General features: G+C 36.3%; 1 protein-coding gene across 1 annotated transcript in view; it reads left to right on the top strand.

The window, feature by feature from the left end:
* DNAH12 (dynein axonemal heavy chain 12) overlaps positions 1 to 14,565 on the top strand; it is a 209,709-nt gene that overhangs the window by 151,185 nt on the left and 43,959 nt on the right. The window contains exons 55-58 of the mRNA XM_059387847.1: positions 6,112 to 6,326; positions 7,519 to 7,711; positions 9,000 to 9,192; positions 11,898 to 12,070. Coding sequence (XP_059243830.1) covers positions 6,112 to 6,326; positions 7,519 to 7,711; positions 9,000 to 9,192; positions 11,898 to 12,070 — 774 coding nt within the window. The remainder of the gene's footprint in view (positions 1 to 6,111; positions 6,327 to 7,518; positions 7,712 to 8,999; positions 9,193 to 11,897; positions 12,071 to 14,565) is intronic.

Raw genomic sequence — 14,565 nt, 5'->3', positions numbered from 1 at the left:
TGAAAATTTTAGAAGACTCTAAGAAAGGAATTGATATGATAAGAAGTTGGTTGAAAAAAGAAAAGGAAAGAATGTGGTTGGGCTGGAGACTAGAACAAAGCTATGTGCTAGATTTAGGGTATATTTTTATCTATTAGAAGAAATTGTATCCCAAAATTTTAAAGAAAAAAAAACCCTATATGTATACAAGAAATAAGGTTAAGTTCAATGAAGGGATAAAATATGACTATAACAATGAAAATTTTTAAAGATTTTTTAAAAGGTATTGATAAAATAGTTTTAAAATGTTAGATAGGAAAGAGGGAAAATTTTAAAAAATAGAATAAGAAAAAAAATTGTTTTTAATTTAACTTTGAAAGACTAATGGATCATGGGAAAAAGCCATGAATTCTATGTAGCTTTTCCCTAGCTCTGGAGTTCTGCAGTTCTCATTGATCAGTGAACTTGGTCTTGGGTGCATATTCTTGCTGATCTTCTGCGGGAGGGGCCTGTTGCAGTGATTTTCAAATGTCTTTGCCGGAGGCGGAATTGCACAGCCCTTGCCAGGAGCCAGGCTAAGTAATCTGCTTGAGTTTGCTCTCGGGAGTTTTTGTTTCCTGAATGCTTTCTGTATAGCTTTGGAGGATGGGAATGAAAATAGTGGCCTCCCAATCTCCGGCCCCAGAGGACCCAAGAGCTCAGGGCCCCACTCCTCAGTGTGCCCTCAGAGAAAAGCAGCCAGTTACTCCCGTCCCCCTGGTCTCTGGCCGTACTTCGTGCTCACCCAGCTTGTCACCAGGTGTTTCTATCTCTGGTGCATGGGCCTATTTGGAGTCTCCAAACAGAGCAGTCTCCTGCAGTGTGCTCCTGCACCATTTCTCCCAGAGGATGAAGGAGGGTGTCTCCCCAGATCTACTGCTTGTGGGGTACCATCTCAAAGAGCAGTGGCCTGACTGTGCCTCAGATCATGGTTTAAGGTAACCCTGAACTGAGAGCCCACTCCTTGGCTCAGTCCCTGCAGCTGGCTTCTCTGCTCTGATACCTGGCTGCTCTGTGACACTCAAACACCCCTGGTCTTTCTGTGACCCCACAGGTCCTAAGACCACACTGTCCCCATGAGAGCTCCACCCCCATTTAGTCTCTGGAGCGATGTCCCTCAGTGGAGCAGATTTCTAAAAGTTCCAATTTGGTGTTCTGTTGCTCTTTCACTTGCCAGGAGCTGGCCCCTCCTCCCTCCATAGTCTATCTTCCCATCGCTTCAGATTCACTTCTCCTCATATCCTACCTTCTGGAGAGTGGTCGATTTTCTGTTCCTAGAATTGCTGCTCTTCTTCTCTTTTATCTCCTATTGAGTTGGTAGGTGTTCAGAATGGTTTGATAACTATCTAGCTGAACTCCTGGGACCTGATGATATCCCAGTCTCCTACTCCCCGCCATCTTGTTCTAACATTTGTGTTATCTAGGATTCTGTTTCTGTTAATTTCTTTGTCTCCTGAGAATGTTTAGGCATTTTTTTCCCTTGCTTATTTAAATATCTCATAATATTTGCTTGAATGCCAGGTATCATGGGTCTAACAATGGGGACTGAGCTAAATGGTATTAGCCACTGGAAATGGGCATGTCTCTTCTTCAGCCATGCCTTTAGTGCTTGAGTCAATCTTATCATGAGTTGAGCTATCTCCTGGAGTAAGCGATTTCTACTAGGCAAATGTTGGTAAAGGTATTGTGTTTTTATCCAAAGAGATTTTCTCACCCCTACCCCCAAAATCTGTAGGGGTTGAGTTTTTCATTTCTCCAGCCCGAGCTGCAATTCTGCTTTGTCCTTACTTTGTCCAAGATTCCTGAGAGTATTACTGGTCCAATACATGTTAATTTCTCAGCTTGGAGTTTCTTGGCTCACATACTGTAAACTTGTACCCTAAAACTGCATGAACTATAAATCTATGGCTACATATTCTCAGGAGATCTTTTTCTCAGCTGGATGTAAGACAGGAATAAAAAAACTTCCTTCATGTCTCCTTATGCATTGAGTTGAGTTTTTTCTATCTGTGGTTTCACCAAGCCTTTTGTGGGTATTAGCTTAATGCAAGGGTCTCAGTTCTAGCTTCCTGCTGCATACACACTCAAGGAGCCCCTAAGTTATTAGAACTGACAGTCTCCCCAAGGCTAGTGTCATTTCAGCCCCCATACTTCCTGTTCTGGAATTCAATTTTGCCTGTGTTTCTGGCACCTGTGTTTTTCTATACTTATATTTAATGTATTTATGTATTATGAATGTCTGCCACCCATGTATTTTTAAAATGTCACATTTTCTCTACCAGTACTAGGTGGTAGGATTTTTTGGTTATTTAACCAGTCATGCTGCTAGAACCATAGTTCATAATGAATCCTTACTGTGCTTGTTCATGATTTCTAGAAGTTTGTTTGTTTATAATATGGTATAGTGATTGAAGCAGTGCAGACTCTAGTGTCAGGATGTTTGAATTCAAATTTTCCCCTATCACTTTCTATCTTGAGATTTGGGTAACTTATTTGACCTCTCAATGCCTTAGATGCCTCACCTGTAAATGGGGATGATAACAACTCCTACATTATAGAAATGTAAGAAAGTGCCTAATACACAATAAGTGTTCAATAAATGTTAGTTTTTAAAAATAATTATCATCTTCAAATTACTCATTTTAGTGTCTTTATCTCAAAATCTGACTCTCCTTACTTTTTAACCACAATGAAAATACTTTGCTGCTTTATTAACACACCATTCTGGCTACTTAACAGCAACATTTTCTCCAAAATTACTTCCTCTGCCAGAAGCATGGGTGGGTAATGCTTTCTAATTCAGACTGCCTATGGATCTCAAATGTAGGCTAGCTTTACTGTTATACTATGCCTGAAATACAAACACTATGGCAGGGCCTCATCTCTCTGGATGCAGTTCGATTTTCCATTTATATATTTAATATTCACATATTTCCATTTATATATTTAATATATATTTAATATCCATATATATTTAACATTAATTTATATATTTAATATTCAATTTTCCATTTATATAGTTAATATTCACATAGGAAATTGAATGTCTTTTAGAATAAACAATAATCTCTAAACATTGTATTATCCAGAACATTAATTTATGCATTACTAAGAATATTGATTAGCATTAAATGTTAATTTACAAAAATTGCTACTCTTTGCAAGGGTATCAACAATACTATATTTTTCCTGTAACACGGATATATAAGGAAGAAATCAATAGATTTAAACAGGGCCTTGTAAGGTACTAAAAGCATTTCATCTATTCAGTTTTTAAGCAGCTATATGCAAAGTAACTTTCTCATTTCCAGAACACTTTCCCACTGTTTGCTGTGATAGCAAAAGTAAATTTTGGGGCACCTGGGTGGCTCAGTGGGTTAGGCTGCTGCCTTCGGCTTGGGTCGTGATCTCGGGGTCCTGGGATCGAGTCCCACATCGGGCTCTCTGCTCAGCGGGGAGACTGCTTCCCTCTCTCTCTCTCTGCCTGCCTCTCTGTCTGCTGTGATCTCTCTCTGTCAAATAAATAAATGAAATCTTTTTAAAAAAAGTAAATTTTAACTAGTATCTGGACTTTTTTGTATTTTTAATAGGATTTCAGTACAATTTGAGCTGGGAAAGAAAGCAACCAGTCAGCTACTAATTGAATTGTTTTTCTTTTCCAAATTTTTATCTAAGTTCCAGCTAATTAATATAGAGTATAATAGTTTCATGTAGAATTTAGTGATTCATCACTTCCATATATCACCCGGTGTTTATCACAAGTGCACTCCTTAATTTCCATCACCTATTTAACCCATCCCCCCTACTTCCCCTCCATTTCTCTGACTCACTTATTTCCCTTAGCATAGTACTCTCCAGCACTATCCAGGTCATTGCAAATGGCAAGATTTCATTCTTTTTCATGGCTGAATAATATTCCATTGTGTATAAATATTTCATCTTTTTTATCCATTCATTAGATAGATGATGGGCATTTGGGCTCTTTCCATAATTTGGCTGTCTTTGATAATGCTGCTATAAACATCAGGGTCCATGGATCCCTTCGAACCACTATTTTTGTATCCTTTGGGTAAATACCTAGTAGTGCAACTGCTGGAATATAGGGTAGTTCTATTTTTAACTTTTTGAGGAACCTCCTTACTGTTTTCCACAATGACTGCACAAGTTGGCATTCCCACCAGCAGTTAAGAGGATTCCTCTTTCTCTGCATCCTCACCAAAAATTGTTGTTTCCTGTGTTGTCAAATTTAGCCATTTTGACTAGTGTGAGGTGGTATCTTATCATCATTTTGATTTGTATTTCCCTGATGATAAGTGATGTTGAGCATTTTTTCCAAAGACATGTATGTCTAATCATGTCTTCTACCCATGTTTTGGGAGGCATTGAGCCTTATAAATTCTTTATATATTTTGTATACTAGCCCTTTATCTGATCTGTCATTTGCAAATATCTTCTCCCATTCTAAAGGTTACCTTTTAATTTTGTTGATTGTTTCCTTCACTGTACAGAAGCTTTTTATCTTGATGAAGTCCCAATAGTTTATTTTTGCTTTTGTTTCCCTTGTTTTAGGAGACCTATCTAGTAAGAAGTTGTGACAGCCGATGTCAAAAGCCGATGCTTTTGTTCTCCTCTAGGATTTGGATAGTTTCCTGCCTCATGTTTAGGTCTTTCCTCCATTTTGAATTTATTTTTTGTAATGTGTAAGAAAGTAGTCCAGTTTCATTCTTTCCCATGTTGCTGTCCAGTTTTCCCAACATTTGTTGAAGAGACCATCTTTTCTCCATTCTTTTCTGCTTTGTCAAAGATTAGTTGACTATATAGCTGTGGGTTCATTTGTAGGTTTTCTATTCTGTTCCATGGATCTATGTTTCTGCTTTTGTACAGGTGCTATACTGTCTTCCTTACTACAGCTATAATATAACTTGACGTCCAGAACTGTGATGCCTCCCACTTTGCTTTCCTTTTTTAAGATTGCTTTGGCTCTTTGGGGTATTAGTTTCAAACAAATTTTAGGGTTATTTGTTTTGGCTCTGTGAAAAATGCTGATTGTTTTGTCTTTGGAAAGGAAAGGAAAATTTTTAAAGAGATTTTGTGTTTTGTTTTTGGACAAAGGAAAATGGGATTTTATCCCTAGAAGTTGAAACAAAAAGACAATGTCTGAGAAAGCCAAAACAACTTACTAACATTTTTAAAAGATGATTTAATGCACTGTACTGAATATAAAAGGAACCTAAGGCAGTTAGTATCATCACTGAGGAAGAGGAAAGCTGATCGTATGTTCGATATCTTCAACCATGAATTATTTGTTCTTGAACAGAAAGCCTTTACCATAATTACATAGAAAAATTTATTAAATAGATCTCAAATATATACCAGACAAAATTTGGAAATTAGTTTATGGCTCTACTCAAACCTGAGGAAATCCATTAGAGGCTGGTGGATCTCTTATTTTAAAATTTTATCGCATGTAGCACTGGGTGTGGTGCAAAAATAATGAATACTGTTATGCTGAAAATAAAAAATAAATTTAAAAAAATAAATAACTTTATTTTTATATTATATTAATAGATGTCATTTATTAAAATTACCATGAAGATCAGGCATTATATTGGAAAGAGCACAACTTAGAGGTTCACAAGATTATACTTCTGACATGGAACTAGTTTTGGAACCTTGGACAAAGTACTCCCTGAGACTGAATTTCCTCATTTCAAAAATAAGTGACTGGGGCCTCTGAGTGGCTCAGTTGGTTAAGCCTTCAGTTCAGGTCATGAATCCAGGGTACTGGGATGGAGCCTGCATCAGCCTCCCTGCTGAGGGGGAACCTACTTCTCCCGCTGCCTCCTGCTCCCCCTGCTTGTACTCTCTCTCTCTCTGTCGAATAAATAAATAAAATCTTAAATGTGAATAAATGAATGACAATAAAACTCCTTTTTAGTTTTCTCTCAAAGGACTCTTGTGAAGATTAATCCTGATAATGTATGTGAAACACTTTGCTTTTGTACAGATTGATGGTGTTCGTTATTTAAATTACATAATTAAAAAAATTAACATCTAAGTATTCCTCTTAGAATGTCTCTTATTATATTCTAGGCCTTTAATGATTGACCCACAGGGTCAAGCCAATAAGTGGATCAAAAACTCTGAAAGAGAAAATCAGCTTAGTGTTATTAAGCTATCCGATTCAGACTATATGAGAACATTGGAAAACTGTATTCAGTTTGGAACTCCACTTCTATTAGAAAATGTTGGCGAAGAACTGGACCCCTCTTTGGAGCCTTTACTACTTAGACAAACTTTTAAACAAGGTACCAGTTAATTAATAGTTGCTAGAACTGAAAGATGGTTCAATGGTCTTTGAGGCAAGAAAGTCACTATATAAATTTAAGTATAATATTAATAACTCAGAACTTCTGTGTCGTCATTATATGTGAAAAGAAATTTAGAACAAGTATCAGGAAAGAATTTTGGTCAGATAATCTAAAATAAATATCTTGCCTTCTGTTCATTATGTTAACCACTGTTATCTAGACTGTTACTCAGTAGAGAACATAAAGAAGTTGAGGCCAGCCTGAAATCTCTTTGTCTTGTGACCATGGAGTCACAAAGTCTGTTATTACGAATAGTAATGGTTAATGTGACTAGCGATGACTTTAAGTAAACATTGCCCACCTTAAGTCTTCTGCTTATAAAAATTTTATCGTGCCACACTCTAGTACTTCTTTTTTCTTTGCTCAGCTTTTAGTTTTTATTTAAATTCTAGTTCATTACCATATAGTGTAATATTGGGTTCAGGAGTAGAATTTAATGACCCATCACTTATATATAACCCCCAGTGTTCATTACAAGTATCCTCCTTAATACTCGCCACTCTTTAGCCCACCCTTGGCCCACCTTCCTTCCAGTGACCCTCAGTTTGTTCTCTGTAATCAAGAGTCTCTTATGGTTTGCTTCCCTCTCTTTTTTCCCCCTTCCCCTATGTTCATCAGCTTTGTTTCTTAAGTTCTATGTATGAATGAAAGCATGTTATTTGTCTTTCTGACTGACTTGTTTTGCTTAGCATAATACACTCTAGCTCCATTCACATCATTGCGAATGGTAAGGGTTGAGGGTTGAGTAGTATTCCATCGTATGTATAGACCACATCTTTATCCATTCATCAGTTGATGGACATCCAGGCTTTTTCCATTACAAATTCTAGTACTTTTAAGAGTTTCAGTCGTATATAAATCATGTTGGAATCATGATTGAGAATTGATAGAGGAGGTAAGATAAAAAGGTATCTTAATTTGGAAGTCTCCAGAGAAAATGTCTTATGTCACCCCAGAATGAATGAGTCCTGATGTATAATTGCTTACTTGCCTCTATGACTTTGTCACATCTCTATTCTATTTTAAATTACTTTGGGACCCTTTACTTGTAACCTAGGAACAGCCTTAACAGAGGGAGGGGCTATACAACTTTGGCTTACTTACTGTGCATTTATTTTCTGAAATATAGGTGGCATTGATTGCATCAGACTTGGTGAGGTCATTATTGAATATTCCTTTGATTTCAAGTTTTATATCACCACAAAACTGAGAAATCCACACTATATGCCAGAACTGGCTACAAAGGTGTCTTTACTCAATTTCATGATAACTCCAGAAGGACTTGAAGATCAGTTACTAGGTATTGTTGTTGCAAAGGAGAGGTATGTATTTTCTTATATGCTTCCAGATGGTCTAGAGAGGAAAATTTGTAGGCCATTAATACTTTTGTTATGTGATTATTTCAAAACCTTATCAAATTTTATATTTTGTTATTATAAATATATAGTCCTTTAAAATAGCCATCCTTGGGGTGCCTGGGTGGCTCAGTTGGTTAAGCATGTCACTCTTGATTTTGGCTTGGGTCATGAGATCAAACCTCACTTCAGACTCCATCCTGAGTGTGGAGTCTGCTTCAAATTCTCTGTCTCCCTCTCCCACTGCCCCTCCCCTCTGCTCATGTGCACACCCTCTCTCTCTCAAAAGGGAAAATTGCCATTCTATAAGTAAGTTGTAAGTTGTAAGTCAACCATGCTATACTGGACTCTTAGTATGGGTAGTAGGATTCAGGTGACAAATCATGACTTCTGACTTGTATCTGATTGTTTGAGCCAAAAAAGTTCACCCAGGAGAATCATGGGTAAGTTTTATTATTTTTTCACTCTTTATGTATTTTTTTATTACTAACATGTGCTATTTGTGTGTGTGTGTGTGTTATGTTTTTTTTAAAAAAAGAAAAGATATTAAGATAACCTGATACAGATACTAGTAAAGAATTACTTCCTGAAGGAAATCTCTGATTCCACTTGGAGCTTAACATAACATCAAGCAGTCTATTACATGAAATCAAATTATAAGTGAAATTACACAATCATTAATTTTGTTACTTCCAATATATTAATCCTACTTGCATAGTATCCAAGACACACCATGTCCTAACAAATTCTATAACATGCTAAATTATGTTATTTTGAAGTTTTATACTATCTTTGTGAAGTTGTTAAGTGCCAGTTTTATCTTTTATTTGTAAAGACAATTGTATGACAAGTCATCTTTTTTGCTCTTGTGGAAGACATGGTGAAAATAACACTGTGACAAAGCCAAGGAGTAGATAAGAAGTTGACTATTGTGTTTCTTCTCCAGTTCCTATCCTCACATAACCATCTCAGCCATATGGATAAACTTAACACATTCTTGGAGTTACTGTGGTACATGTTTTTGCCACATTTTACATATATACAATTAGTGATCATTTTTTTGCTCAGATTTCTCAAATTATCATTTGTATGGAATTAACTTTTTTCCTTAGGATAAAGTTTGTGTTACATATCTTAGTTTGTGTTACATATCTACACAGATATTTAAATGTCTGCAAAATTGTGATATCTAGTATTTAGATATGAATTTAAATAAAGTACTATAAATTTAGATTAAATGTTTCTATCATTTTAGACCAGAATTAGAAGAGGAGCGAAATGCCCTTATTCTTCAGTCTGCAGCTAATAAGAAGCAGCTAAAAGATATAGAAAAGAAAATTTTAGAAACACTATCATCTTCAGAAGGGAACATTTTAGAAGATGAAAGTGCAATTAAAGTCTTAGACTCTGCTAAAATGATGTCCAATGAAATAACAAAGAAACAGCAGGTGAAAAATCCTAGCAACATTTTTTAAAAAAATGTTTTTATTTAAATTCAATTAGCCAATTATCATTTGTTTTTGATATAATGTTCAGTGATTCATCAGTTCAGTATAACACCCAGTGCTCATCACATCACGTGCCCTCTGTAATGTCCATCACCCAGTTACACTGTCCCCGCCCCCACCTCCCTTTCTGCAACCCTGTTTGTTTCCTGGAGTCCAGAGTCTCATATGGTTTGTCTCCCTCTGATTTCTTCCCATTCAGTTACCCCACCAATCCCTGTTGTCCTCTGCACTATTTCTTATGTTGCATATATGAGTGTAACCATTTGATAATTGTGTTTCTCTGATTAACTTATTTCACTTAGCATAATACTGTCCAGTTCCATCCATGTTGATGTAAGTGTTAGATATTCATCCTTTCTGATAGCTGAGTAATATTCCATTGTATATATAAATGACATCTTCTTTATTCCATTCATGTGTTGAAGGGCATCTCGGCTTCTTGCAGTTTGGCTATTGCGGATGTTGCTGCTATGAACATTGGGGTGTATGTGCTCCTTCTTTTCACTACATCTGCATTTGGGGGGTAAACAACCCAGTAGTGCAGTTGCTGGGTTGTAGGGTAGCTCTATTTTTAACATCCTGAGGAACCTCCATACTGTTTTCCAGAGTGGCTGCCCCAGGTTGCATTCCCACCAGTAGTGTAAGAGGGTTCCCCTTTCTCCATATCCTTACCAGTATCTGTCATTTCCTGACTTGTTAATTGTCAACACTGATTCTTTTTCAGTTTCCTTCCAGTATAATTTTGGGGAAAGTTTGTTTGCAAGAACAGAAGCCTATTCAAATTACCTCAAATTAGAAAAATACAAGGGCAACATAAGGAATATAGTCAATGATATTATAATGGTGCCCTATACTGACAGATGGTAGCTACACTTGTGATGAATATAGCATAAACTTATCCAATCACTATGTTGTATGCCTGAAACTAATGTATCATTGTGTGTCACTAGACTGAAAAAAATATGCAAGGAGCATTTTATTTTTCCAATTATGGAAGTATATACAGGCCTCAAGAATAATTGGAATGTTTCTATGCTCTTTGTCCCTCTTTAAGACTGAGTAGTCCTCATCTGTACCTCTCTGCTCCATAAAAAATCTAGTGTCGCCTGTAAAACTATTGTATCTGTGCCTTCATACATTTGTCTTGAAGGTAGAAACCAAATTTGGTTCCATTATTTTTTACTAGCGGGAATGCCCAGTACCACTTGACTTCAGTTTCTGAAGTCTTAAAGTTCTAATTCCCTGGGAGAAAAATTGATTTAGTTTGTCTTGGGTCCAGTTCTATCTCAGCTACAAACAGGATCATTCAGTATAAACATGATACATGGGTGCACTCATTCAGCAGTGTCTGCATAGCGTGTCCAAAGAAGGAAAAATGGTGGATAAATCCTCTACACATTTTTCCTATAGAATAGCAATCTATCAGATCAAGTTGTCAATTGGAAAGCTGTTACCTTGGATAATTTTTTTTCTTTTGGGGTTGAATATTAGCTAACACCCATATTATAAGTTAAACATATGAGAAGTTAGTTTTAAAAGGTACTCTTCATGTCTAACCGCATCAGCTAAGAACTATTTCTGAATATCTGCTTTGCCAGACTTTGAGCTGGGTTCTGGTGTGCGTGTTGACATCATAAACACACGTGTACATATGCTCTCTTTCTCCCTCTCTCTGACCTATTAAAATAAGGTGAGTGACATTAGTAGACACATGTCAGATTCAGACAAGAAATAAGCAAAGATTGACAGTTCTGGTATTTCTGAAACAAAAAACAAAAAACTTTAAACTATTTTTCATCCATTGTTCTCTTCCCTGTCTTCTTCAACCTTCTCTCCCTCCCTAGTTCTTTCCTTCCTTTCCCTTTCTTTCTATCCAACTTTTAGCATAATAAAGCATTTTCTTATAAACCATGCCTCTATGACCTTGCAATTGCACTACTAGGTATTTACCCCAAAGATACAGATGTAGTGAAAAGAAGGGCCATCTGTACCCCAATGTTTATAACAGCAATGGCCACAGTCACCAAACTGTGCAAAGAACCAAGATGCCCTTCAACGGATGAATGGATAAGGAAGATGTGGTCCATATACACTATGGAGTATACATCCTCCATCAGAAAGGATGAATACCCAACTTTTGTAGCAACATGATCGGGACTGGAAGAGATTATGCTGAGTGAAATAAGTCAAGCAGAGAGAGTCAAGTATCATATGGTTTCACTTATTTGTGGAGCATAACAAATAGCATGGAGGACATGGGGAATTAAGAGAAGGGAGTTGGGGGAAATTGGAAGGGGAAGTGAACCACAAGAGACTATGGACTATGAAAAACAATCTGAGGGGTTTGAAATGGCGGGGGGTGGGAGGTTGGGGGAACCAGGTGGTGGGTATTATAGAGGGCACGGACTGCATGGAGCACTGGGTGTGGTGAAAAAATAATGAATACTGTTTTTCTGAAAATAAATTAATTTATTTAAAAAAATACCGTTATGCTGAAAAATAAATAAATTAAATTAAAATTTTTAAAAATGCCTCTATAATTTTATCATTTAGTTTGGGGTTATTGTCTTAAATATAAAATTTATTATATGAAAATACATAATTAAAAAGCATATTTTCTATTTATCTGGACTTTTCTCTTCTAGATTGCGGAAAAAACGGAACTCAAAATAGCGGAGTCTCGAGAAGGCTACAGAGCCATTGCCAAACATTCATCAGTCTTATTCTTCAGCATTGCAGACCTGGCTAACATTGATCCCATGTACCAATACTCTCTCACCTGGTTTGTCAACCTTTATATCAACTCCATTCATGACAGGTAAACATTCCCTAGCTTCATTCATCCTCTTTAGGTTGGACTTTCACCATCCTTTCCATAAAAAATACATAACTTTTTTCTTACTATGTAGTATGTATTCATTATAGAAGATTTAAAAACATGGAAAGGTTGAAGGGCATCTGGGTGGTGCAGTCAGTTAGGCATCCGACTCTTAGTGTTGGGTCAGGTGGTGATCTCAAGATGGTGAGATTGGGCCGCATGTGGGACTCTGAATTCAGTTTGGAGTCTGCTTGAGATTCCCTCTCTCTCTCCCTCTCCTGTTCCCTCTCCTGTTCATGTTCTCTCTCTCTCTCTCTAGAAACAAACAAACAAACAAAAAACAAAAAAAATTTTTTTTAATATGGAAGAGTTAAAAGAAAGGGAAAAAGAAAGCCCCCTTTTATTCTAAGTTTTGTTTCTCCTCTACCCAAGAAATATGCATAGAAGGATTAGCTTTAGTCCTTCCCCCACCTCCTTTAAATATTTTAATATGGCACTTGACTTATCCATGCTGGCAACTCCAATACCGTTCTCTACCCTTGAGACCTCTAAAAAGCTTCAGTCCCAGGGTGCCTCATTGGCTCAATCAATACAACATGCAACTCTTTGTCTCGGGGTTGTGAGTTTGAGCCACACACTGGGTATAGAGATAACTTAAAAATAAAATCTTAAGAGAAGCCTGGGTGGCTCATTCCATTAAGTGTCTGGCTTCAGCTCAGGTCATGATTCCAGGGTCCTGGGATTGAATCCTGTGCCCGGGCTACCTGCTCAGTGCAGAGACTGCTTCTCCCTTTCCTTCTGCCACTCCCCAGGCTCTTGTTCTCTTGTGCATATGTGCTCTCTCTCCCAAATAAACAAAATCTGAAATAAGTAAATAAATAAAATCTTTTTTAAAGAAAATATTTTTTAAAAAGCTTCAGTCCACATTTCTAATTGCTAGATATTTTCTCTTTAATCAGTTAATGAATGTACACAGATTTTGGAGTCAGACTAGAGCAAGAGGTTAAGTCTCAGTTCAACACATAGTAACTACATTGATACAGGCAAGTCAGCTAACCTTTCTGTAATTGCTTAAATTTTCCTTATCTATAAAATAGAGATAATAATAGCATCTACCTTTTAGAATTGTTATGAGAATTTAATATCTATGAAGTGTTTATCACACTATCTGATATTTAGTAACTGCTATATTTGTCAAGTAGAATAAAAGTATGATTTGAGCCTACCGTGTACAATCTACATGAGCTCTTGGTAGGACATTCTCTCCTGAGTGATTGAAATATCTGAGCTCTCCCATTTGGGATTTGAAATTTGAGTTTTCACAGTCCACACAATGGAGGAGACAGTCCACACAAGGGCAAGAATCTCAAGCAGACTCCCCCTTCAAGCTGAGGAATTGACACAAATGTCACCAACAAGTGTTCAGCAAGGACGTAGAGTCCTCAGAACCCTCATACACTGCCGGCAGGATTGTAAAATCCTGGATTTTACAGTATTGCCACTTTGGGAATATTTTGGGAGTTCCTGAAAATATTAAACATAGATTTGCTATATGATGTAGTGATCAGGAAATCCAGTGATTCTTGAGTGTACTGAAGAGAATTAAATGCCTATGTACACACGGAAAATCAGTTTTTTGTTTTGAGACATCAAAAATATATATTAAAAAATTACTTGATTAGTTTTTCTCCCTTCATTATGGTGATATTATTCATGTGCAATACAGCTAGTTTCAGATGTTGTTGGTTTGGGGATTCTTTTGTATTTCATTGTAGTTTTCTCTTCATCCTGGTTGATTTAATATATATATTATTAATATGTATTAATAATATATATATAAATCCTGGCTGATTTAAAATATACATTGAATATATATAATAATATATATAAATAAATCCTGGTTGATTTAATTTATTTTACTATATTAAATCAACCAGGATTTAATATATGTATATATATATATAATCTCAAGATATATATATATATATATATATATATCTATTATATATATAATCTCAAGATATATATATATAGGCACCCTAATTTTATTATATTTTTGAGCACACAAGCCATTAATGATTACAGAAGTATATCCTGTACAAAAAGGTCTACTCAGAGAAGTGTCACTATCCCCTACTCTTCCAAACCCTTTCCATAGGCCAGAAAATTTCTTTTTAAAAATTAAACTAAATTTTAAACTAAATTTTAAGATTGAATTAATTTTGAGGGCACCTGGGTGGCTCAGTTGGTTAGGCAACTGCCTTCAGCTCAGGTTGTGATCCTGGAGTTCCAGGATTGAGTCTGCTTCTCCCTCTGACCCTCCCCCTTCTCATGCTCACTCATGCTCATGCGCTCTCTCTCTCTCTCAAATAAATAAATAAATAAATCTTTAAAAAAATAAAATTAATTTTGAGATAAATGTAAATTCACTTATAATTTTTTAAAGCTTTTATTTATATATTGGGGTGCCTGGGTGACTCAGTGGGTTAAAGCCT

This window comes from Mustela nigripes, chromosome 2 (genome assembly GCF_022355385.1).
Source record: "Mustela nigripes isolate SB6536 chromosome 2, MUSNIG.SB6536, whole genome shotgun sequence".
In the NCBI taxonomy this organism is placed as follows: domain Eukaryota; kingdom Metazoa; phylum Chordata; class Mammalia; order Carnivora; family Mustelidae; genus Mustela; species Mustela nigripes.
This window is presented reverse-complemented; position numbering and strand designations above follow the sequence as displayed.